At 36.7% G+C, this 27,087-nt stretch overlaps 1 protein-coding gene across 5 annotated transcripts in view; it reads right to left on the bottom strand.

Moving 5' to 3' along the window:
* ROBO1 (roundabout guidance receptor 1) overlaps positions 1-27,087 on the bottom strand; it is a 420,921-nt gene that overhangs the window by 18,511 nt on the left and 375,323 nt on the right. For 3 of the 5 annotated variants that reach the window (XM_033211602.1, XM_033211603.1, XM_033211604.1), the window contains 6 exons: positions 23,360-23,514; positions 19,523-19,858; positions 17,685-17,792; positions 14,936-15,080; positions 11,110-11,358; positions 1,462-1,868 (listed from right to left, as the gene is read on the bottom strand). In XM_033211602.1, the coding sequence (XP_033067493.1) occupies positions 1,462-1,868; positions 11,110-11,358; positions 14,936-15,080; positions 17,685-17,792; positions 19,523-19,858; positions 23,360-23,514 (1,400 nt within the window). The remainder of the gene's footprint in view (positions 1-1,461; positions 1,869-11,109; positions 11,359-14,935; positions 15,081-17,684; positions 17,793-19,522; positions 19,859-23,359; positions 23,515-27,087) is intronic. The other 2 variants (XM_033211606.1, XM_033211605.1) reach the window with 1 other exon arrangement.

Raw genomic sequence — 27,087 nt, 5'->3', positions numbered from 1 at the left:
ATGCTATTTCCATGTTTTGTCCACTTAATAAACTGAGATATTTTCTCATCTATTCTCAAAGCAGTGGTTTGAGATGCTTAATTTCACCAATTTTTACAGAAGATTAAAAAATAAGGAGGAAATACAAGCTATATGTAAAGTTAGATGTTATTTATTTATTAAGAAAGATAATTAGGTCTGCATAGTTTATTACATTCAGCAGCTACTAGAGGAATAAAAAACAATATTTGATTGAATGACATAAAATATAGGCCTGGCCAAAATAAATATATATTCTACAATAATAAGTTGAGAGATATTTTTCCTGTAACACATTCTTGATAAATAAAATATAGAGATGACTTTACAACGTGATTTACATTTTCTCTGAATATATTCTACCCTGATAAAAAAAAATGGCCAATCCAATATCTGAAAAGACCATGGAAAACTACCAATGTGGTAGTTATTAAACTAAGAAAAATAAAACGGTAAAATACCAGTAACCAATGTGTTGCGACGGTCTTTCCTTTCTCTGAAATGTATCTCTTTCTTGCTGATCATTTTTAATCTACTATTTAGATTTTCTTGGCTATCAAAAATACAAACACACAAAAATATGTATGGGAATGTATATATTAATTCTACAGAAATGAAAATCATGTGATAAAAACGTCTTACATTTAAATTCCTTTCTTTCTTGAACTATTTACTTTCTAAACAGGATTGGGAAGAGAAGGAGATAAGTAAAAATAAATTGTAACATAAAGATGAATAAATGGTAATTAAAAATGGGTGACCAGCAATGAAAGGAAAAATATGAAAAGCACTTGGATTAGCTTGCATCCCAATTATTATATTTAAAATGTTTACTGTAATTATGGAACGTTTATGCTTGAAAATGTATGCACATTACATATACCTTCATATCTTCCCAATTAATTTGAGAGGACATGAAGAGAACGGAGATTAAGGATAAAAAGCCCATTTTCCAAAGGTCAAAGTGTTACACTTGGATATTTATCTATTTCCCCTACCGAATTTTTATTTAAATAAGATAAGAGAACTCTCCCAATAAATTTGATTTTGGTGACGTTCTACACAAAACAATTAGAGTATACATTCAAAAAAACAAACTTCATTTAATTGACTGTATGTATAAAGAAATTACATCGATTTGTGTAATATATGTATTTGCTATGGCTATCCTAAAAATGAGGTAGCTTCCTATCACTCATATTATGTAAGATTTATTAAATAAAAATTAAACAAAAGATAATTTAAAAGCCTTGTCAAGGAAAAGGGAATAATCCAAAGAAGTCATATTCTTGGACTGTCATTTCCTTAGGAAACTAAAAAAAAAAACAAACTGTAAGAATAGTTGGTTTTCAAATAGGACATAAGATCACAGGAGAGAACCAGCAACACACATACATACACTGAGTTTTCTTTCCCAGCTTGGTGAAAAGCGTTAGGACTCACCAGCAGCATCCTGCACCTGCCGCCGTGCCACCTTCAGACCAGCATACTCTGCCGCTGCTGCAACTGCCTGGGCAAAGTCAGCGTCGGTGAAAAAGGAGCCGTCCGAAGAACTAACACTGGAGCGCCCACTGGAAATGTTGTCCTCCTCGGAGGCTGAGCCCCAGCCGTTGATCATGGACCCCGTGACAGAGCTCTCCAGGTCCCCAATGCTGGAGGCAGGTGTCTGCTCAAGCCCACGTAACAAAAGCCTTCTGGTCTGCATCTTGGCTACTTCCATGTCGGCTTCGTCTTCTTCCTCTTCGGGTGCATCCGTATCCATATCCGAGACCAGGGGTCCGGAAATGTAGCCATAGGTGTGTGGAGGGGAAATCGGCCGTGGGGGTGGAGGAGGACTCACAGGCTGCCGTCTGTATGAAGATGAAGAAATAGGTCTGGCTCAGCTTGTTATTTAAGACATGAAAGGGCAAATTACCCAAGAAATTCACAAGTATGCAGATTTGATCTTTACTTCCTTTGAGCTCATATGTTCAGAAAAACAATGGAAAATCACGGGATATTTAAGTCTGATTTTATATTGAGTTGCTCTTCACAACCAGGGGCTCGACTGGGTTACCTTCTGATTCAAGTTTGATAGAAATATAGTCAGTTATCTCTAAGCCTTCTTATGTTTTATCATTTGGATTACGTTTAGTTAAAAAAGGAAAAGTAATACTTGTTTTGAAAACATACACATATGTATCTGTCCTAAAGCATTTCAAATATTACCCATAGTTTATCATTACTGAAGACAACTGACATTCATCCTGAAAGTTTGCTCCATAAACATCTGTTTCTTTCCCTTTTTTCTTTTTTATCATCTCTCCTATTTTTTCAAGCAAATGAAGTCATTCATCTTCATTATAAGGAGTAAAATTTCATAAGATTTACAGAAGTATACATTCGGATATGACATAATTTCCTTTAGATTTCATTCTATTAAAAAAAAGCTATGAAAGCCAAGAGTAATTTTTCTCTGATTTATTCGCTATGAGTTTCATTAAAGATTAGTAACTATTTTTAACCCTATTGCATTTATTGTCATCCTATCTTTTTAAAAAAATATTTAAAGGTATTTTTTCTTAAATCCTGGAATTAGTTTAAGAACCAGCATTGAGGACAAAATGAAGTAGCCTCCCACAATATAGGCAAACAGTTACCAATTAATTGGTTTCAACCAACTCTGCAGACATGAAGAATAACAATAGCTAAAAGCCATCCTTCTACTAACACATTAGTGCTATGATCCACAGGGAATAGATGACTGAGAAGGTACACAGTATTTTAACTTTAGTGGAAAGAAAGATTCATGGAAAGAAGTCATCCCCATGGGAGAAGAATGCTGAGAGAATAACTCTTAAATTAAAAGAGTGCCTTCACAAAAGGAAGACATGGTGATTTCTAGTTGGAGGATTGCTTGGTCAGTGACTTGCTCAACAGTCCTAATACTCTCTAAGTAAGGTTAAAGAGATGACATAATGGAAGACTTTCAGATGGAAAGGTCATTAAAACACCTCATCAAATTTTGCACTCCTGAGAAGTAAAGAGGAGAGATTCTACACAAGCTGCCAAACTGAGCACCAGTACTGGAGAGCAGCTGAGATTAGGGTCTAGGGTCAGCTGGTGACCTCCACAGCTTGGGAGGCTAGGAGAGATACAGCATGAATGCCATCAACTGGTAGTTTACCTGAAGACATGGATAAATCACTTAAGAACTGCAAATGCCTAGAGATGGTGCCCAGGGTTGAGGCCTTCATCAGTGGGGCAAGTGCATGTCAGCACCTCTCCTTTAGCGCCCTTAAGATGCGCATAGAATAAGATGAGATAAGAATAGTCTTCAGGGTTAACCAAGCAGAAGACCGGATCCTCATCTAGTTTGCCCTTTTCTCATTCCATCTTCCCCGTCTTAGCCCTAGGAATTTGCACCTAGCAGAGGCAGGTGGAGGGAGGTATTTAAAAGCATAACACGCTCACTTTCTCCATGCCACCACAGCCACAGAAAGGGACATTTGGCAAAGGATGTCTGGGAATGCACAATTGAGGTTTTAAAATTAACAGAACTGACTGGGTATGGTGTCTCATGCCTGTAATCACAGCACTTTGAGAGGCCGAGGTGGGTGGATCATCTGAGGTCAGGAGTTTGAGATCAGCCTGGCCAACATGGTGAAACCCCGTCGCCACTAAAAATATAAAAATTAGTTGGGCATGGTGGTGATGCACGCCTGTAATCCCAGCTACTCAGGAGGCTGAGGCAGGAGAATCACTTGAACCCGGAGGCAGAGGTTGCAGTGAGCCAAGATCACGCCATTGCACTCTAGCCTGAGTGACAGAGAGAGACTCTGTCTCAAAAAAGAAAAACAAAAACAAAAAAAATAATTACATTAAATTAAATTAACAGAACTAGATTTGAACAGCAAGCAAACAAAACAAAACCCTACAGGATCTGGTCAAGATCTAAATAAAGTTAAAACCATGTAGGACCTGCTCCAAGATCTCTAGCATAGAGAGGGAAAAGTAACTTTGATATGGCACAGCTTTTAGGGTGGCACGGGAGTTTTTTGAAGAAAAACGTTTTCTGCTTTTTATCCGAATGAATTGAGACACTTTGACAAATCTATTCAATACAAATGGAAAACATTAAAAATAAATGATTATTAAAAATACTGCAATTAACTCATTTAATGAGGACTTACTTTGTAGCTAAGCATATTTTACAAGATTTACTCATTTAATTCAGTAACTTTTTGAGTTACTTTTTAAATGATCATTTCACAGGGTAGGATATTGAAATTCAAAGGGATTAAGGGTCTTACCAAAGTTGCCACAGATCACATGTATCAAATGTAGAATTTAAAATCAAATTTTATTTCCAAGGGCATGACCTTCCACACACATATATAAGTGTAAACGTATTATATATGTGTGTGTGTGTGTATACACATAAGCTAGGAGAGATATGTGCCATATACAGATGTATTAAAAAACCAAGAAATAAAAGCTAATATATTACATTGAAAAGGCATGCATATACACACACACGTGTAATTATATATTATTATGTGTATATATCTGTTATATATACACATAGCATTCTTTAATATAATGCATTATTTTTCATTTCTGGGTGGTTTTTAAAGTGTCTGTGTGTGGCACTAGGAGAAATATGAAAAATGTGCCAAAGCTGAAGTTATTTAAGAGATTAAAATGGATAATTGTTTCAATATGGAGTGTTATACACATAGGAGGAAAACCATTGTTTAATCTGGAATGCAATAAAATACCACACTAAAAAGTTAATTTACAGTCTTTGTCAGCATACAAACCCAAAATACCACCAGCAACTTCTTCCTTTTTAAAGACATGTAAGACTTTTTAGCACAAAGGGGACTATTTTGCCCATCAATAAAGAAAGATGCAGAAAGGCCGACTTCACTAGGAAAGGATGCCAGCATTGTTGTGTTTGGATAATTCACATTCTGTAGAGCAAAAACATCTTCATGTAAAACAAGGGATGGCTTTTAACTACAACCACCCCTTACAAATGTTGAAGAAAGACAGAAAAATTTACTCAAACCATCTGTAAATAAGGCAAGCCCAGGGAATGCGTGATAAACATGTACAGTTGAAATATGTAATACATTCTATTGGAAAACAAAAAGCCATTTCAAGATGCTGCACTCAAGTGGGACTTGTCGCAAATGAACCTCAACCCTCTAGATTTCTCCCCGAGGGGTTTCAGTGTCTTCTGAAATAATGTAGAAGTAAATGACTGTGTATCGTAACACTCTAGCCTCCTGCAAGAATGATGCCTTCATAAATATGTTCAAGAGAAAAGCAGAATGATGTCATTAATTTATCAAAGTAGGTGTTTATACCATTCACCATACAGCATTTACCAGGCAAAAGACAAAGGAGAAAAATGCATACCTTCGAGATTTTGTTTTTACAATGGTGTAGCTTCAATTTCTTGTATAAGTAACTATTACCTCAATTTATCTGTACTAATAAAACAAGTAAATCTATTCCATACATGAACATAACTTCTACTTTTCTAGAGACTTTTACTATACTGCAATAAAGTTAAGCATATCAATCACTTTTTAAAACAATTATGTGAATAAGTTTAATTATATGATTTTCCAAGCAATTGTTTGAAAAAAAGAGAAGACAAATTCCTATTATGTTGATCACCTAGTTTACCCAGTTTTAGACAAAAATGGAATTCCCTAGAAGTTCGCTATAATGCCAAAGTTGAAATATTCATAGTAATGCAGGTCTTTAATATTTCTATAATTAGACTTGCAGTGTTACAATGGTTTAAGTTCAGTAATTTTATTAATGTATCACACTATCTGTACCCCAATCAATAAATATAAATGTAATCAATGTATTTATTCTTTAAACATTTACTGTGTGCCTACCATGCTAAAGACTGCTAGATTTATACCAAAAAGATCACAGGCAAACAGAGCTTAGGAAACATACTTTATGCTTTATGACAGGTAAGGATTCAATTTTAAGGTAAACATACTTAATGTAAGCTATGTATCTGGCCATGGCAGACTATATTCTGCAAAATGTCCATAGCAGTATCTCCCCTTCCAAATGCTTCTCTGAAATGAGAACTTGCCACTCTCCAACCAAGAGAGGTAGATGAGTTCAACACTCTTGAATCTGGATGGACTCTGTGATTGCTTTAATACAATGTGGCAGAAGCAAGACTATGCATCAGTTCTAAATGTAGTTGTTAACTGGCCTGGAAACTTCCTCTTCATGCCTTTTTGGATGCCAGCTGCCATGAAAGAGGTGCCATTACCCTGAGACCCCATGTTATGAGAAGTCCATACTATATGGTGAGATCTGGAGGATAAGATTCCACGTGGAAAGAGACAGAGGTCAAGGAGCACTGAGACATCAGACATATGAGTGAAGAAACTAACTTGGAAGTAGATCTACCATCCCCAGCCAAGCAGCCAAGGCCATATGGATTGGAGATGAATTGTCCAGCTGAATCCTTTCAGAATTCCTGACTCATGGGCTTGTGAATAAAATGATTAGATTACTTTAGGTCACTACATTTTGGAGTGGTTTGTTAGACAGCAATAGAAACAGGAACTTGAGCACTATGTTAGGAATTCAGCTAAATGAAACAGATATCCATGTCTGAAGGGACTTTAGTCTAGTGGAGGAGACAAATAATTAAATATGCAATGACAGAGGATATACAGAGTGGTGAGGGAACACATAAATATGGCTCCTATCGTAAAGTTGGGACATCAGGGAAAGATTCACTGAGGAGGATCTGCCATTTAATCTTGGATCTAAAGGATACATAGGTGTTAGCTCCAGAAGGAGAGGAGAAAATGGTGTTCCAGGAAGATGGGAGAGCATGTCCAAAGATATTGAGGTGAGTGAGAATTGTGCTTATTCCGGGAACTAGAAGAAACTTAGAGTGAAGACATCACAGGTACTGTTCGGGGAGTGGCAATGGGTAAGGATGGCAGGGCACACAGGGGTCAGATCACAAAGGGCTTTGATTACTACATTAAGGAACCTTGCCTTTATCTTAAGAAAAATGGGAAGCCATTGAGAGATCTTAAGCAATGGAGAGACTTGATCAGTGTTGCAATTTAGGAAAATGGCTCTGCACAGTCTGCAGCAAGGAATTAGATTGAAGGAGGGGCCAGGCTGAAGCAACAAGACCACTTAGCAGAACATTACTGTAATGCAGGTGAAAGAAAATGGCTGTCATAACTCGGAAAGTGCATTTATGGCTGGAGATATGTGTATCACTCAAAATGATATTTAGGCAGTAAAAATCTACAGGAACAAGTAGTTGGATATATGGGTCTGAAGCTCCAGAAAGAGATTTGTAGAGAAATAGCTATCTATATCTATGAGTGTACCATTAGGGAAATGGCAGGCTGATAAGAATCAGAAGTCATCTACTGATGGGGCAGGCATTAGAACAGATCAAGGGATCAAGAGGAGACTTCATTCAAATACTTAAGATGGAAATCACAACATTGTATATAGTATCGAAAAGGTATATACAATTAAAATGGCCAATATTAAGGAATTGGTTAAACAGAGTTACATACTTTACACAAGTGTCTAAACAAAAAGCTAACAACATGCAAAAATGCTGTTCAGTGAAAAGAGTAGTTTATGAAATAATATTGGCATATGATAAATCCAAGCAATGTGAGTACAAGTAGAGATGAAAGATTGAAAGGATCTTCACTGAGGTCTTCACAGTGATTTTCTGATTACATAGATCACTGGGACTTTTATTTTGTTTGTATATATTTTCAAAAATTTCTATAGTAAACATATAGAATATACATTAATCATAAAAAAGCACTTAAAGCACTTTTTAAAATGGGCTTTCACTTACTTTTTATTAGTGCCCAGTGTTATTTCCAGCAATGACCCTGGAAATAAAATCCATAATACCCTTACAGATTGAAAATCATACCTTTGAGAAAGGCTGAAAATAGTCAAATGATTGTAAGTGCAGATAGTTAATGTATTACCCAATTACATATATCTGCCTCAAGTTCTAAGCATCCATTCGCCTAAAATGATAGACAGTAGGTCAACTCCAATTCGTCCATAGTATCCGAGTCCATTCATCAAATACTTTACCGAAGAAAGCTCTGCAGAACTCAATGACATGAATGAGATGAGTTCTGCCTTCAAAGAACTTTTAATTTAAATAGGAAAACAGAGATACAAACAGCAAATACTAATGCAACATGAAAACTGGTTAGTGTGGTAACAGGGATGGGAATAGACTCTTATGAAGAGTAAAGAAAAGAGGGGTTGACTTTTGCCAGGCAGGCAGAGGACGTGTCATTTGAAAAGGGCTTTGAAAGATGAGAGGTGCTTACCAGCCAATCAGGAAAGAGGATGTAGAAGACCTGGATGTTGATGAGTTTCAGGCAAATTTAGGAACTTTAAAACAGACTAACTAGAAAAAAAGTGTACGTAATGAAATTGGGGGGAAAGTAAATAAAAGGAAAAGGATTGTGAAAACCTTTAATTATTGGGTTAAACACTATATTTGACTCTGAATGGGGGAACATTACCAGACTTCTTGTGTGCAAATAAAAATATTGTGAGAATGAACAGAAAAACAGAGAGAAGAAAAGTGGAGATGGGTTTAAGGATAAGGCAGATTTCATGGGACAGGGATGGAGGGCCTGCCCTAGCAGCTGTAGGACTGGAAACTAAGGAGCAAAATCAAGGGCCATTTTGGATTGAAGTGACTTCATGAATAACCTCACTTGTAGAATGCTAGGAAAAAACTAAATAGTAGGATAACTAAGCTGATTTCAAAATGACAAAGGTACTGTTTATGCTTTTTGCCTATTCCCTCAGTCATTTTATTTTAAAACATTGGTCAAATAAATAATGGTTGAAAATTCTAAACAAGACAGCCATCAATGTAAACGAAAAGACAAGTCTGCAGAGCCAAGTGCAAAGACAAAGAATTTGGATTTGGACACAGGGTGAAGTTCAAGTGGAAATACTGTGGCATTCAGGAAAAAGGAATTAGGCTGGGTAAAGAAATTTGACAACCACCAGAATGTAAGGGTTGAACCAAGCTATGGGACGATAGCATAAAGGTGAGGGCTGTAGGGCGCTAATATTTTTGAATACTTACCCTGCTTCAGATGCTTTACACACATTATCCATTGATTCTCACAGCAATTTATACAATGGCCATAATGGCAGAAAGCATAGGTATGATAACTGAGAAGCTTTCAGATGTGACCATTAGGAGGTTACTTTCAATGGACCGATTGAAGGAAAACACTCTAAGCCAGAACGCAGTGGGCTGAGGTGCGAATGCGAATCCGGCAGGCAGGAGTTAAACAAAATGAAGCGGGGGGCGGGAGCATGGAGCCAGAAGGGAGGCCAAGGAAGACGAAGGTATGAAGCGAGCTGAGTTAACCACGAAGAGAAGGAGAACTGAATGAAGAGGAAGAGGCTGGACATTCCAGACAGATGAAGGAAAACTGATTTCTGTTTCTGTGGAAAGGAGGACATAAGGAATACAAAAGAAGAGCTAGCCAGAAAGAAAATATTGGGTACCCTGAGAATAGAGACAGGAATGGTGAGGGAAACAGGTAATACAAGGGAACAAAATAAAATAATTCTTAGACATTTCAGAACTAAATGGTCTCTTTTAGTCTCTCATTGGCTAAGAGTAGCACAGATGGTCTGTGACTTTAATATGGGAAAGAGGTGCCTTATTTGCTCTCAATTTTCTAACATTGCATGGGTTAATAATATTCCTTTAAAATGTCTGACAATCCAACTTCCTCACTGCCAGATAGAAGAAAGCTTCACTACTTTCTTGTTTTTACAGTGTATGTAATTTGAATCTGGTAATAATCTCTTAACAATGGAAGAGCTGATAAACATTGCCAAATTCTGTTTTAATCTACAGAGCAAAATTCAAGCCACAAAAATCAGAGTTTCTTATTCATTCGAGAATATCAAAGGAGCCTCTTCTGAGGCAAATAACATACTTAATTTCAAATGATATTAGGAATACAGAAAATAATATATACATATAATGTGTCAAGGGCAAAAAAAAACAGTATAAATAAAATCATCAACGAGAGAAGAGCTCAAATGATGCAGTAACAGTTTTTATGTGGTAGAAATGACAAGTGAAGCTATTGTATATCACAAAAACGTATTGGTTGGGGATGCTCAATACAGGTTTAAAAAGTTTAAGCGCACACACACACACACACATACACACACATACAACAATCTGACTAAAAAGCTCCAAACTCATATCTAAACCAAAATAAAGGTATCTGAGGTCAACACAAAAAGAATATGCCAAACTCATTCTTCTGTGACACTACAGCTATGAGGGAACACATTATTATGTAAACTTAATTTCAAAAGAAAGAGAAAATCTATTTTCTGCTGACCAAAGAAGTGACTTACCAATGCTAAAAGAAAACTAAAGTACAGGCCGGGCGCGGTGGCTCAAGTCTGTAATCCCAGCACTTTGGGGGGCCGAGACGGGCGGATCACAAGGTCAGGAGATCGGTGAAACCCCGTCTCTACTAAAAATACAAAAAACTAGCCGGGTGAGGTGGCGGCGCCTGTAGTCCCAGCTACCCGGGAGGCTGAGGCAGGAGAATGGCGTGAACTCGGGAGGCGGAGCTTGCAGTGAGCTGAGATCCGGCCACAGCACTCCCACCTGGGTGACAGAGCGAGACTCCGTCTCAAAAAAAAAAAAAAGAAAAGAAAACTAAAGTACAAAAACACCCACTGTCACTAGCATGTTACAGAATTAGCAAACCATATTCATGATCTCCGTGTGGTTATGAATGCAAGTTTTATAAGTGGGTATTAATACATATTATTTTATGGTTGCAAGTTCACTAGGATCAATTAATCTAATGCAATGGTCAACAATATGACTTGATATGTTAATCACCTAGGTTTACTGTGGGCTGATACTGCAAGAAAAGGCTTCTGAGACAAGGAAATTACTTCATGGGATAGCATTCAATAACTTCCACTGAGGAGGAGAAATTATCTGATTTGTCCGCAAAGAAGGCTACAGTGACAACGTACCTTCTGTCGGGCGGGTGCTGCATGTGGCCAGTCTCCTCTGGACAATCCTGTAACATGGGCTGGAGTTCCTCCTGCGGGGAGGGAGTCAGGGTGGCAGTGGACTGATGGCTGTAGGACACAGCAGCTGGAGAAGAAGCTGCTCCCCGCACAGGCGGAGTGGGGCCTCGTTCATCTTCCTCCTCTTCTAATTCATCTTGTTGCAAATACATCCTTGCTGGTGGCACGGGGCATGGCATTTCTTGGTCATAGCTAAAATAAATGATAAGGATGTGTAGACTTACTTCAGGTTATTCAAATAACTATTTGGATAGCAATGAAATGTCACCTTTAAATTGTTTTTCAATTTTCATATTAAGGAGCTATTGTTGAAAAAGACTTTACCTCACAAGGTTTGTGAATTACTGCATAAACGATTTTTCTCTAAGAGATTGTAATTTACATTAGCATATTATAGGGTCTTAGAAGTCATACAATAAAAAAATTCACTTAACATGGCTTAATTTAGTACAACCCAAATGTATTTGGTATATTTTGTCCCTCCAATATGTTCTCTAAAAGACTCAAAGATGGTATTACAGAGGACCTGAAGACGAGTTGCTACATTTAGAGAAAAATTACCCTTGTTTTCTTTTTTTGAGATGGAGTTTCGCTCTTGTTGCCCAGGCTGGAGAGCAATGGCGCAATCTCGGCTCAAAGCAACCTCCGCCTCCCAGGTTCAAACAATTCTTTTGGCTCAGCCTCCAGAGTAGCTGGGATTATAGGTGTGCATCACCACGCCCAGTTAATTTTTATATTTTTAATAGAGACGGGGTTTCTCCATGTTGGTTAGGCTGGTCTTGAACTCCTGACTTCAAGTGATCCACCCGCCTCAGCCTCCCAAAGTACTGGGATTACAGGCATGAACCACCGTGCCCAGCCAAGAAAAATTACTCTTAAAAATCCTTTCAGAGAAAGATATACTGGAGGTCAACCTATTTAATCCAATACTACCCATTTTTTTTCTCTCAAATTATAGTAGATCACTATTTCTTCAGTTGAACACAAAACGAAGTTGTTGGCTTGCATTTAGGATGGTGAGCGAAAAATACACATTCAACAATAAAATGCCCCTCTACTCCTCTGCTGGAGCTGGATGGGAAGCACGATGGATCTGGGGAACAATCATGCCTTTCTCTTTTCTCTTATCCCAGGGCGTATGTTTATTGATTATAAGGGCAATGATGTACAACATTATATAAACTGGTTCTGTTACCCATTTCTCTTGTTCATTCTCTACCATTCACCTTGTTTACCTGAATTCAGGGAAGTTGATGCTCAAATAATGTTTCCTTGCATCTTTCTTTACTTTCCTAATCTCACTGTCTCCCTTTTTGCCTCTTTCTTTTGCTTTCTTTATTAGCAAACAGCTGAGCAACTTGCCTACTCATCCAAACTAGAAATGTTTTAGTCATCTTTGACTTCTTTCTTCTCCCGCAAACGACTCCCCACTTCATTTCTATTCTATCAATAACAACTCTCTACAATCTATTCTCTTACTTTTATTTTTTGTACGTGCTACTGCAACAATCTTTTAATTGGTCTCCTAGCCTCCAGTCACTCCATTACTTCCAAAATTACATTAATATGCATCATATGCAAGTTATTCATGTGCTCCTCAAAATAAGAAATGGCTCTCTAATTGTTTAAAGAATAAAATAAATGACTAAGCAAGACACTGGAGTATCTGCATAATCTGGCTTACATTTGCTGTCCCAGCATCCTCTCATTTCCTACCATGTGTTTCATGTTAGTTTTCCAGGAGTCCACATCTGTGTGGTCCCATGTCCATAAAACCCCTTTCTCTTAACTGAGAACCTTCTCATTTGTCCACATCAAGAACAAATGCAGTCAATCACAAAACCTTCAATCTTCTCCATTAGAATCAGTCTTTCTCCTTGGGGCACAGTAGCAGCTCCAATATAGCTTTTTTCTTTTTTCTTCTTCTTTTTTTTAACCTATATTTACTTATTTCATTTTAGTCCTCTTAATTTTGTGAACCAAAGCAGCAATGAATGTTGTTAAAACAGCTTGGGAAATGCGTTTTTAAAAATACACTCAGGTCAAGTGGAATTGCTCATGCCTGCCTGCAATCCCAGCACTTTGGGAGGCTGGGGCGGGACGATCGCTTGAGATCAGGAGTTCAACAGTCTGGGCCACACAGTGAGATACCATCTCTACAAAAAAATAAAAATGAAATTAGCTGGGCACTGTGGCACAAGCCTGTAGTCCCAGCTACTTGGGAGGCTGAAGACGGGAGGATCACTTGAGCTCTGGGGTAAATCCCTGTTTCTAAAAACAAAACAAAACCAACCAAACCAAACAAAACCAACCAAACCAAACCAAACATACAGTTTTGTTTTCATTACTTGCAGATTCTGTATCTGCAAATTCACTGACTCGGTGTCATTTATTTGTAAACCCCAAAACCGGTATCTACGGCATTTTCGTGGCGATTCCGACAGACTCACAAAGTGGCCAAAAATGTGAGTGCCTGATGTGCATGTTCCCAGCGGAGGTAAAACAAGGATACACTTTGCTTTCTTGTGTCAGTTCTCACACAGTAAACAAGCGTCCTTTCCGTGGTTTATTTACTGCCATGTTTGTCAAAATGTTTTCAGCTTTATATTAGCGATTTCCCTCTGAAAATGGCCCTCAAAAGAAGTGCTTAAAGAAGCGCTCCTTAGTGTTTCTAAGCCTGAGAAGGCTGTGATGTGCCTTAAAAAATGTATCTATGAAATAAGCTTTGCTGAGGAATGACTTATTGGGTTCCATGTTAATAAATGAACAATATATATTAAATAAGCATCTTTAAAAAAATACATAAAACAAGGTTATGTATTGGTCAGTTGACAAATATGCTGTGGCTAGAGGTTAGAAGGAACCTAGCCCTGTATTTCCCCTAGGACCAATGGTTCAACATTTGTTAACTCACTGTTCACAAGAATTTTAAAATGTATAAATATTGTGGATAATGAGAATTCCCTGTAAATATTTTTATATAAGAATTTTACTTAAAAATGCATTTTATAAGAAGATTATTAGAAAATTGAAGCACAGTAATACACTTTTCTGTGTATGGAGAATGAAGGAATGATGTCTTTACAGCAGTCACAGAAAAGCCTGTATTTTCAGGTATATTTTATGATGTATTTGTTAATTCTCCATCTTAAAGGAGTTTTCCTCCTTTGGTTTAAAGAAGCAGCCGTTTTGTTTTGTTTGGTGGTACCATGTCCAGTTCTACAGATTCTGGAGTGAGAAAGAGGTACACTAACTTCGTAATTGCTGTCATGTGGACTATTATACTTGTTAAGTCTCTGGGAGAAATAATTCAGCAAAGTTCACATTTCTACAAAGAGTTCTCAGCATAAGGTGATAATATCTAAGAACAAATAGCCTTCAGGATACCATCGTTGTGGTATAAATCCACACGACTGTCTTACAAAAATTTCAAGACATGTCACAGAAGTTCTAATATTCAAAAATCATAAAATCATACATCCATATGTTAAATTATGTATACACACACAGGATATACACATGAGCTAATATGTATTCATTTTTCTATTCTATTCTAGGTTCCAAAAGAATCTTTTGAAGCACAAATTCCTTTTATGGAACCAGCAAGGAGAATTTTTACTTCCTGCTGACCAGCACTGTTTTATTTAAAGGCAATTGTTTGTGGACCTTAGGAATCTGTCTTCTCTTGACCACCTAGTTTAATAATTGCTTAACATGGGCGGAAACAATCATATTACACTGTTTACATCTGTTTGGACACTCCTCTTACCTTTCATCTACAGAAATGTTGTACTCTTCACTATTGCTGTGTGGAGGAGGATGTGCTGGGGGAGGAGGAAGCAGGTCTGCCCAGTTCATGCCACCCTGTTTTGGTACCTTGGGTGTTCTTGCCCCTTTCTTGTGCCCCTGACTCCCTAGAAAGGAAATAAAATACAAGCCATTGATCTCTGGCCTTTAAACGTTTTCTATTAGTCACAAGTTAATCATTTTTTATAAATATGATTTTATAATTCATTTATGTATACAGAGATAAACATGCTTTTTCATTAATTTTAAACAGAACTTTGTACAAGAGAAAATGCAAGTAGTGCCATGAATAACTGCCAAATAAATAGCAAAAAAAGCAATAAAACCATGAATGAATGTTTCAAGTCATATCATTAATAGCGATCTTCTTACAGCAATTAATTGCATTATGGATTATCATCTTAAACAAATGAGCTGTAGACATATTTTCTGGAGTGCCTTTCTATTATTTAATTGCTGGAACCCAAAATACAATATGATACAGATACGATCTATTAGAGTTCCACTGTTGCATTAAATCACTGAATATATATAATTTGTACTTGCCCATTGATGTTTTAGGCACAATGAAATTACTAGTTTCCTTCAGAAAGGCAAGTACAGATGAAATAATAGCTGGAATGACTGATTGAACTAATGACAAAATAAGCAGAAAAATGATTTTTAAAAGGGACAGAAGTGTGTTCAGCCATTGTTTCCACACAATGATGGCTTACGGTAAAATGATGTTGAACATCCTTAGTTGTTTGACATAGCCCAATTATTCAAGTGTTCCAGTGTTCTCACTTTAGATTTGGCATTATTTTTTTTTTAAACACAGAAGGCTATATATTTGAGAGCATTTATTTTAACGAAAATTTTAGGTCAACAAGTATTTTGGGATAAAATATCCTCTTTCCAATATGTTACATTTTAGATTCATATGTGAATTATAGACGATGAGTCTACAATTATTTTTCTCATAACATCCCTTTATATCAGTGAGTTATCTTGGTCTTATTTTTTTAACCCTATCCAATCCTTCTCCAAGTCACGTAATACATGAATCAGGTCTGACCATATTCAATGAACCTTGATATTTTTGTCACTTGGGAATTTTCAGTCAAATGGCAGTGTTTGTTAAGCCAGATATTCTTGTACTGGTATGTTACTGCATCAAGCGTGGGCTAGGGACAGGCTGTTATTTATAAACTACGATGATCAGTACTACGTGTATGTGTCTCTACTCTCTCACCCACCACTCAGGTGTCCAGCACTGGGATGACTGTGCATGTGCTCTAGACTAGACATTAACCCACGCCTTCCACTGGATTTCCTGATATACATCTACTGTAGCAACTCCATCCCTCTGGAGAGGCCTGGTACAGATGTCTCCTATATCCTATTTACTTGCTTTGTTCTCTTCCTTATCTTTACATCTTTTTACCATATATTCATAGAATATCAAATAGTAGAACATCCAAACCTAGGTATCTAAGCTGAGGGATACTGAAGGTCAATTAAACATTAACAACTAGAATCATTGTTTTTTTTCCCATTAAGATATGGTTTTCTCTGGATGACTAAAAATTCAAAGATGAAATGGCATAAGATAATCAAATATTAAAATATTTCATATGATTTTCTTAAAAGTAGATCCTTGAAATATTTCTCTTAATTCAGGATTGACTTAGTTTCAAAAAAGAAATCATTTAATAAGATGTTAATTGTTGAAACAAACAACGTCTAATAGAATCAGAGTAAATCTAAAACGTAAAGGGCCATTTCTAAGTTCCCTTAAATCCAACAGAAACACAGGCTAGAAAATGCCAAACCAGCGTGTTAGTTCAGGGAAAACTGTCAAATGCAAATGCCATATTCATTACAGAAGAGGGGTGGAGACTCTTGGCTAAAAGCCCCTAAGCACAACTTGAGTCCAGTTGCTGGGAAGTGGCATTTCTACGCTCTCCTGGAGAAACATTGCTAGAGTCAAGATCAATCGGTCTTGTTCTCATCGTGGTGTGACGTGCCACATGTTAGTTCTAATAATGAGCTGCCTTTAATTAGAAAAACAGGACTTAAGTACCCAGCAAGCTCCCATCTGCAGCCCCTATCAGGAGAACAGCTGGTCAACAGCTGCAACAGCATGAAGACCACAGGGAAGAAGTGTCAGTGTGGCCTGGGGAGGCACTTACAGACTGAGGTTGGGAGGGTGCTTTATGAGGCTTCAGAGCAAGAACTGAGGGATTGTAGAGAGATGATAAACTGAGACAGGTTCCTCTTGGACCTGAATCTCCTGTTATTGTCTCTTAGGCTTTTGATTCCGCTCAGGCGTCCTCAAACATTATGTGCTTTTATAGGCTCGGTTCAAATGGCAACATATTTAGCAGGTTAACTCTATGTGCAACATTTTTAGTTACATTTTGGCCAAGGAGGAAAAAGAAGTCCCCACTGCCTTTAAAGATTAGGCAGACATGTTTCTTCTGGCTTTGCTAAAGCTCATTAACAAGAAAGAAAATAGGACACTCAGTCTTTGTTGCCAAGTAGAACATAAAATGATTTAGTGAGTGGAAAGTCCCTCAAATTGCAGAGACAAGACCATGCCTGAGACTCAAATTACATAAAGTGATTTAGACATGTCACCTACATACGTCAGTCCATTAGCACTCAATTTGCAATCTTGGAAAGTACCAGCTTTTTAAAGGAGCGGTTCTTTGGTTCACCTTACTTACCAGATGTACTACTGCCCCGGTCTGAGCTGTTGTAGGATCCTCCTGTGTTCTGGTCGTATGATTGGTTGTATGGGATAGTTGGAGGAATTGTGTCATTTGCTCGATAATCTAGACATGTCAGATAAAAAAAAATTATTTTCACTTTGTGAGCAATTTCACATCTCTGCTTTATCTATGTTTCTGAGTAACTAAAGAAACAAATTGGACCATTTATTTGCCTTTGTTCTCTTTTATTGTTGTATTCAGATTGTCAGGATATAAAAAGGCAAACACTCCAAATATATATAAACTATACATAACTTTAATAATACAATATGATTTTAATAAGAAATCACAAAAAATATGTCTGCAGATCATAAAAAATAAATCACAGTAACATAAAAATAAAACTGAAACTTGTCAGCAAGGTTATTTATAATAAAACATATATATCCACAATAATAAAAAAACCAAATATCTTAATTTGCCCCAGAAATGCTTCTGCTTACTTAGGCAAAGGTGAAAATCCAAATGATAAGCTCGCCACTGGAATGTAGTCAGTAATAATCTGTCATCTAGTTGCATTCCAGGTTCTTTATTATAGTCTGACATACCAAATCTGCTTACAAGCAGTCTAAACAATAAATCAGAGTTCTGAAATATTTGTATGGAGGCTCTCAGGGCTTTCTGAAGTCCACAGTAAAACCATACACTATGAAGGAATAACGTGACAATAGTTTGAATCACCACTGCAAATTCCATGATTACAGAAACTGTCCTATTCATCTTTGTCAGTCTTTGTCATGAACTTATGCAGGAGTCTCGATCAAGATTTATTAAACTGGGTTATTCTACCAATCAAGTACTTTCTTAAACTTGAGAAAAGGCTAGCTGACTTCATTCTCAAGTTAAAACATAATATTAACTTAACTGAAATTTTTAAGTTACATTTCTGTTATCTTCCACTGCGATAAATTCTATTTTCGAAGAAAATGTTACCAACTCAACCCTAAAGAAAATAAGTCTATATCTCCAATTATCTACCAGAAAATGTATTCTTTACCTCGACTAGAGGGGTTGCACTGCCCCCATCTATTCACATTAGAGCAATCCCGGTTTTCCTAGAGGTATAACTTTGCAAATCATGTTATTAAAGCAGTAGCCTAAAGGACTACAAAGAAATCAAACACCTACCTTTTCCAACTCTTGCACATTACAATGCAGAAACATTTCCTTCAGGCCACAGAATACTATTCTGTGACTTCAAGTTAATACTAAACTCAATTTATTTTAGGTTCTATACGGACAGACTTCAATCAGGTCAACCAAGGAAATTTAGGTTCTAAAATTATACATTGTAGCAGTCTTAATAACCACATGAGGTGGGAGACATACAACAAATGGAACCACTTCTCCAGTTCAAGTTTAATTAATTATTTTATTTCAGGTTGATATAAAAATGCCACTGGTTTATATGACCACATAGAAGCAATTATCTTCCGTCCTCTAGTGGAAAGAATGGGATAGTCTATGTATTGAAAACGTGAGGTATTGTGACAGTTGTACATCTGCCTCATGAATAAAAGATTGTCCGTCCCAATCCCTCACCTGCTGTTAAATTTAAATTAATCTCAAAACCATTAGAAAATACTTATATATCATTTTAAAATAAAATTTCCAAGGTTATTGTTGTGCTAATTAACTCTTTGACACTGGAAATTTTGAAACCAAAGAAATAAGAAAATCTCAGCGACAGAAGAAAAGAGTTTACTTGCTAGTCGCAGACAAGTTTCGACATCTAGTCGAGGTGCTGAGAGTATCACACAGAAACAGACGGGAATACGTGCAAGCCTCTTCACCTTTGTTCAGCTTGTTTTGCTCCATGATGTTATACTGAACTGGCGCCACTTCCTGCTTCTGCTGTCCCAGTGGTTTCCAGTGCTTCTCGCCAGAGTCCCCGCTGCCGTTGTTCATGTTGTTGCTGAGGTTTGACTGGATGAGCTGAGTGGTGGCGTAAGGGGTAGGCTGCCCTGATGGATTGACAAAACGCCCATCCTTCAGATTTGGGCTATTGAAGGTTTTCATCTCATTGATTTTGTTACTAAGGTCCACATCACCATAAACAGTTGACTCAGGGAGCATCAGATTTGTTTGTTTGTTATCCAGTTGGTTGTTATAATTTGCTATACAATCAGCTATGTGCAATGGAGAGGAAAAGGAAAAAATCATTCTGCATGGTTATTCCTTTTAAGTTTCTTTCTACGTAGCTTTGTGAGTCATAAGAAAATCGTTACGTAAAGTACAAGTGGGCTTAAATAAGATGAAAAAAAAGGCCAAATATCCACATGTGTTTTCCAAAGAAAATTAATAATTGAAAAAATAAAAGAGGGTACACAGAATTTGCAGAGACTAAATAAATTTGAATTTCGGACAGTGCTGAAGTGAACAATTCTACCAATTTAAAATAATTTTAATTTAATAGCCTTATTAATAAGAATTCCACTAAAATAATATATACATGTATATCTTTATGTGCCAACTTTTTATTTCCTAGTCTTTGGTTACTGAATTATTTGAAGCTACTGGTTAGCTGCTGAAGCAACAGACAAAGCATATAAATGGAAAATCCAAAGGGAAAAAACTACTCATAGATCAAATAACTTGAGATTTTGATATTTTATAAAATATTTACATTTAAAAGATATGAGGAACGGGGGTAAAATGATAGTAAATAGTACTAAGGAGAATTCTATTAGTTCTTGGCGTAGTCATGTTGAATAATCATTATCTGGAAAACATGCTATAAAATCATTTTCTCATGGTTTCATGACACTCAAGAAATATAAAATGACAATAATAATAACAAAAGGAATCATAGTAACCTGGGTCACTGAATCAAATAACGACTAAAATAATACATATCTAATATCTCATTTCCACTCCAGTTTTCTCTCCATTAAAATATTTGGACATTAAATAACTGAATACACATATATAACATATACATTCATATATATATATAGCCTGCAGTTGAAAATATTAAAATAGTAGGAAGAACTGAAATCATATTTTTAAATTAAAAGTTTTTAAAGAGAAAAATTAGTTAAATTACAATGGTAAAAATATCATTATTTTATTCATGTCGTCCAAAAGTGGTACCAACTTAACAAGTCACCTGTAGCACTGGTTTTTAACTGGATATGTTTAAAAATTATAAATTAACATGCTTGTTACTAAAGATGTAAATGTGAATATAATCTTAAGAAAAATGTGTAACTTCTCTATCCTACTGAATTCAACTATTCTGCATTTCAACCATGAACCATCGGGGAGCAGAAATATTTGATTGACCTGGCCTTTGTGATTTCTATTTCTAATTTCTAGTTTTGTTTAACAGTGGTTAAGAAATACTATAAAGATCATGTGGTTTTTGCATTCTCATTTTGTTTCGCCAACCTATCTATATGTGTGTTATCTGACAGAACCTTGGAGATATCGGACATGGTCTACTCTGCTTTGTCCGATACAGCAGCTACTAGTCACATGTGACTACTGAGCACTAGAAATGTAGCTAGTGCAAAAGAGGGACTGAGTTTTAAACTGCATTTTATTTAATTAAATGTAAACAGCCATCTATTGCCAGTGGCTACCATATTGGACAACACAGCTCTACCTATTAATTTAAATGGGTATCGCTATTTTTTCTCTTCTACAGGTCTCAACCCAGTTTTTCTTTTACTTATGATTACATGCGTATGTATCTGTCCAGACACTCAGCATATGGACCGCTAGAGGGCAGAGATGTGGTCACGCGGCTATGTCACGTCCAGAGCCAGTGGAGACCCAGGATTCATTTTAAGGGCAGACATGCAGATTGCTCTGTGATTGGTTCTTTATCATGCTTAACATCTTTACTTAACGCCAACTTCTCCCTCGCCTTTCCTTAATTCCATAGGTTATTTTACTTCTATCATCATAGAGATTCCTTACAATTATTTTACTATTTCCTATACTGTGAATATTGGGTTTTTTTGGGGGGGGGTAAGAAATCTTTGGTAATTTTTATTCCTTTACATCTTGCATAATGTACATCCAATTTTTTACTATTATGTTTTGGCATGAAATTTTAGTCACATATACATCTGACCCAAAAAACAAACAGTAGAAAATAAATGTATGCATACATACCTGCAAAATATATATATGTATATAAGAGTGTGTGTATACATACACATAATACACATATATCTATGTATGTGTATATATGTATGTATGTATACACACACAATATATACATATATATATCTCATGCCCTCAGGATTTGCTAATATACTATAAAATCTGATTTAAAATTTCAGTTAATTTTTATTTAACTTTTTGTATTACTGTTGTATATTATTATTATTACTGTTTTTGCTATTAAAGAATTTGGTTTATTGTAACTATGAATTTATTTACCTTTTGATCTGTTATTCCCAAAATCTCAAAAATGATTAAATATGATTAAAGATTATTTAATTACAATTAAAAATTATATAGCAGGCACAGTAGCTCACTCCTATAATCCTAACACTTTGGGAGGCTGAGGCAGGAGGGTTGCCTGAGTGCAGGAATTTGAGACCAGCCTGAGCAACATAGCAAGACCTGCATCTCTACAAAAAATTTTTTTAATTTGCAAGGCATGGTGGTGCGTGCCCGTGGTCTCAGCTACTTGGGAGGCTGAGGTGAGAGGATTAGTTGAGCCCAGGAGGCTGAGGTTGTAGTGAGCTGTGTTAATGCCACCGTACTCCAGCCTGGGTGAGAGAGTGAGAGCCTATCTCAAAAAACAACAAACAAACAAACAAAAAGGGTAAAAGAAATCGTAATCACATACATTCTTATCAACATAAATACTTGAGACCAGCCTGGCCAACATGGTAAAACCCTATCTCTACTAAAAATAGAAAAATTAGCTGGGTGTGGTGCTGTGTGACTGTAATCCCAGCTACCTGGGAGGCTGAGGCAGGAGAATCACTTGAACCCGGGAGGCGGAGGTTGCAGTGAGCCGAGATTGCGCCTCTGCACTCTAGCCTGGGCTACAGAGTGAGACTCTGTCAAAAAAAATATTTTTTTAAAATACTTTTACCGCTGGGCACGGTGGCTCATGCCTGTATTCCCACCCAGCACTTTGGGGAGCTGAGGTGAATGGATCATGCGAGGCCAGGAGTTTGAGACCAGCCTGGGCAACATGGCAAAATCCCATCTCTACTTAAAAATATATACATATAAAAATTAGCTGAGCCTGATGGTGCATGCCTGTAGTCCCAGCTACTCGGGAGGCTGAGGCATGAGAATTACTGGAACTCAGGAAGAGAATGCCACTACCCTCCAGCCTGGGTATCAGAGGGAGATTCTGTCTCCAATAAATGCATACATACATACATACTTTCACATGATTTTATTTTTCCTTATTTGCTATCGATTGTATAATTTATCTTCCCAATTATCTGGGCAAAATACTTTTGATGGACTTTAGCAAAGTATGGAGGTTAAGGGATGGAGAAAATACTTAAATCAGGTTATTCTGCTAAATGATAGTCAGCATTGGATAAAATATTGGTCAAATTTTATCTTCCCATGTAGGGAGAGGGAAAGAAAACGTCTTCTGGCTGGTTCCTTAAAAAGCTTATACAGATCACGCTCTCTGCGTCCCTAACCTGGGCGACTGTAGGTAGTGAGGTTGCTCTCGCTGTTTCCATTGCCTGCCGTGCAGCAGCTGATGGAGCAGTCATTGTGATTGTTGCCAGTATTAGGCCATGTGTCTGCCAGCCATGGCTGCGTGGCAGGTTCGCTGATGTTGAGAAGTCCAGGCCTAAATAAAAAAATACATAAAAGCAAATGTTATATGAATAGAGAATGATATTTTCTACCGAAAATTCCAATAACTTCCTCATCTTGTTATTCTCACCAATCATCTGATGAACTATGCTGAATGACATTATTATCCCTTTGAGTCTACACTGAAGGCAACTTACCATAAGGTCCTGGGCTGCACCTCCATTCACACAGCCATAACTGTACACAGGAAGAGTTAACCTCCATTCACACAGCCATAACTGTACACAGGAAGAGTTAACCTCCATTCACACAGCCATAACTGTACACAGGAAGAGTTATGCATCAGACCTCAAATCTCATATCATTTGCAACGTTCTACTCTGCCTTTAGTCAGAATGGTTAAAAATCAAACATGGAATATGGAAATATTTTTGAGTCTTTTAGTAGTTTTAAAAAATGCTCTAATTCAGATAGTTGGCACTTCTTCATTTTGACCCATTAAAAAACTGTGACTCCTTACAACTTCATTAAAAAAATGAAACAAGCCTCTTTACTCCAACGATAGATGCTTCAAATTAAACGCCCTGGCGTATTTTTCTCCAAAACCATGCTTCATACCTAATGAGTTTGGGGGCTCTGTGACATTTTACACGAATCCTCATCAATGTTTCAGTGCATAGGTCTGTAAGCCTGTCAACATTTTCTGATGGTGACATTGTAAAATGTCATACATCCCAACATAAGCAAAGGAAAGCTGATGAATTAAATCTGATAAAACAGAGATGCCCACTAAAAAGAATATTAGCGTTCATTTTGTTAGTTTTTGGCAGAAGATGTGATTCTTCTTTTGCCGTGCATTGGGAATGCCAACTGCATCAGCGATTACTAATGGGAGCCCTGGACTCACAGAGCCAGGGACTCAAACTGGAGCTCAAGAGTGGCATTCTTCACTTCCTTCTCCAACACTGACTTCATACATACCTCCATTCAGCAGAAGAGGTGATGTCCCACTCACAATAAACAGACTGGCATTACAGACTCTGCAAATATTTTCTTGGTGGTTTTATTTTCTATGTTAAAATGCAATAATTATGTTTCTTATTTACCTGGGAAGCAAGAATCTGATATTTTACCTTCCATGGTTCTTATTCTAGCACATAGTCTACTGAGGAAATTTAGTATGCAAATGATGGTTGAGAAGTAATCCATTCTAAAAAAGGCTATGGATTTATGATTCATTTTTCTACACATATGTGGGTACATATATTTATATAATAAAAACAAATATTTACCCTTTGCTTATAATGTGTGAGGCACTGTTCTGTTTTTTTTTTTTTTTAACATGTATGAACTCATTTAGTCACCACAACAATTTTACAAGGGAGGTACTGTTATCCAAATTTTAAAGATGAGGAAATGGGACGTCTAAGAGATGTGAAGAAGCTTGTGCACGGTTATATAAAGTAAGTGAGTGGCAGAGCTGAAAATCAAACCCTAGCAGGCTGGCCCTAGGGTATACACTCTAATCTAAAATTTTATAAACACATATACTGGAAAGTGCTAACATTTCCCAAAGCTCTGGAATATTCTTAATAAAAGGAAGAGTGGAGAAAGTATTGGAAGTGTAAGCTGTTAAAACTGAGCCAACTTTACTATTAAAATTGTTGATAAATCGTGATTTGAAGAACAACGTTTCCAAACTGTTGAAATTTTAAACATTTAAATGCAAGTTATAACAGATATCTGGAGCCTTTGAAATAGATATTAGTTATAGAAATTCTGCATCTAGTAATCTTTTGCTTTCCTATTTTATTTTTCTTTGAACTTAAACTATGAATATTATCACTGTAGAAGTTATTAAAAATAAAACTCCATATGTGACACAGCAGAGATGTTAGAGGACGTCTGAAGTATGGGTCAAGAGGAAATTTTCCACAGACTGACTTACATGTTTCAAAAGAAATAGACAAACTTTTATGCTGCTCTGATTCTCTCTGAAAAATACTTTCATAGTGAATGCTTTGATATCATAGGCTGAGAGCTCTTTTCATATATATGAGTGATTTCCAATAGGAAGCTGACTTAACGGTTTACATCCAAGTTTTCTGTTTAGACTTGAATTTGGAATGCTAATTATTTAAGGCAGAAGGTGAGCTGTGATTACTGGCCCATAATGAACCTTAAAATGCCATGTATATATCTGAGAGGACTTTGAGGAAGTCAAGGTCATATGTAGCTACTCTAATAAGGGTGCTAAGGTCTTTTTTTAAACAATTCTCCAGGCTACCTTTATGTATTTGAGCTCAAGATATGAAGCAGAAAAAATTCACATGGTGGTTATAGGTATTAACATGTTTCTTAAATATTATTATATAATATTATCATATAATATATTAAGTGGATAGATTCGTGTCATGAAGAAAAAAGAAGGCAAATGCACTTTAGTAATTATATGGCAATTACCTTCAATTCCTACTCTTCTGTTGATATTCCAATCACTCACCCCAAGAAAGCCTATTTCAGCTGCTAAATCACAAAATAAAACACTACAGAGTCCAGGAGCTGGGGAAATGGTGAAGGAGCCTGGCAGGAAGGCTTGTCAGGCAATAGGCTGTCTCCCCTTCCCACTGGCAGACCGAATGAGCTCTAAAGCCAAGGGCTAGATCTCAGAATTGCCAATATTTTAAAGAGAAGCAAAGGCTTGAGCTCTATTTCCTCACCTCCCACCAACAGGGAATGTGGTATTGGCATTCTCTACCAGGTTAGCCAGACTTTCCCGCCCCACCCTTCTCAGGTTTTCTCTGCTTTCTTGCTTTCTACTATGGTTTGGATTAAGTACGTTTTTTTGGACACATTGCCTGGAATGTTTGAGGAAAGGAAAACAAATGAATAGAAACAGTTACTTAATATTTCCATGATCATTTCCCCGGATTTTCTCACAATTTCTTTGCCCTTTTTAAGTTGGGAAGGGGTCTCCTTGCTTACCACAATCTTTATTCTGTCTTTTCCAGGAATAACCACATTTGCAAGGTTCACAATTATAACAGAGTTCTAGATAACCTTCTCCTTTTATTAGAGGAAAAAATACAGCCTCCAAAACTTCTCTGATGTCACCAAGGACTGAACTCAGGCCTTCTGACATTCATTTATTCAATGGTTCATTCATTTTTTTCTTACTTATAAGTGACATCTTTCAAAAATTAATCTTTTATGTCATTTATCACATTTAGTTATGTAATTCAATAAATTATATTTATTACTTTATTAAAAATCCATTTATCAATAAATAAACCATGTAATCTCCATCCTCCAGGAACTCACATTCTCTTGTCAGAGGTAATCATTATCTACCAGGAGTTGCCAAACATTTTCTGTAAGGGACCAGATAGTCACATTTTAAGGCTTTCCAAACCGTATCATTTCTTTGATAACTAGTCAACTCTGCAGTGTGGCTCAAATACAGTCATAGAAAATATGTAAACAAATGAGTCTGGCTGTATTCTTATAAAACTTTATTTACAAAAACAGGTGGTAGGCTGGATGTGGCCCAAGAGACATCATTAGCTGACCTCTGACACAAACAAAAGCTAATGGCATCACCTTGTGT

The sequence above is a fragment of the Trachypithecus francoisi genome, unplaced genomic scaffold, assembly GCF_009764315.1.
Source record: "Trachypithecus francoisi isolate TF-2019V2 unplaced genomic scaffold, Tfra_2.0 Lachesis_group0, whole genome shotgun sequence".
NCBI lineage: Eukaryota > Metazoa > Chordata > Mammalia > Primates > Cercopithecidae > Trachypithecus > Trachypithecus francoisi.
This window is presented reverse-complemented; position numbering and strand designations above follow the sequence as displayed.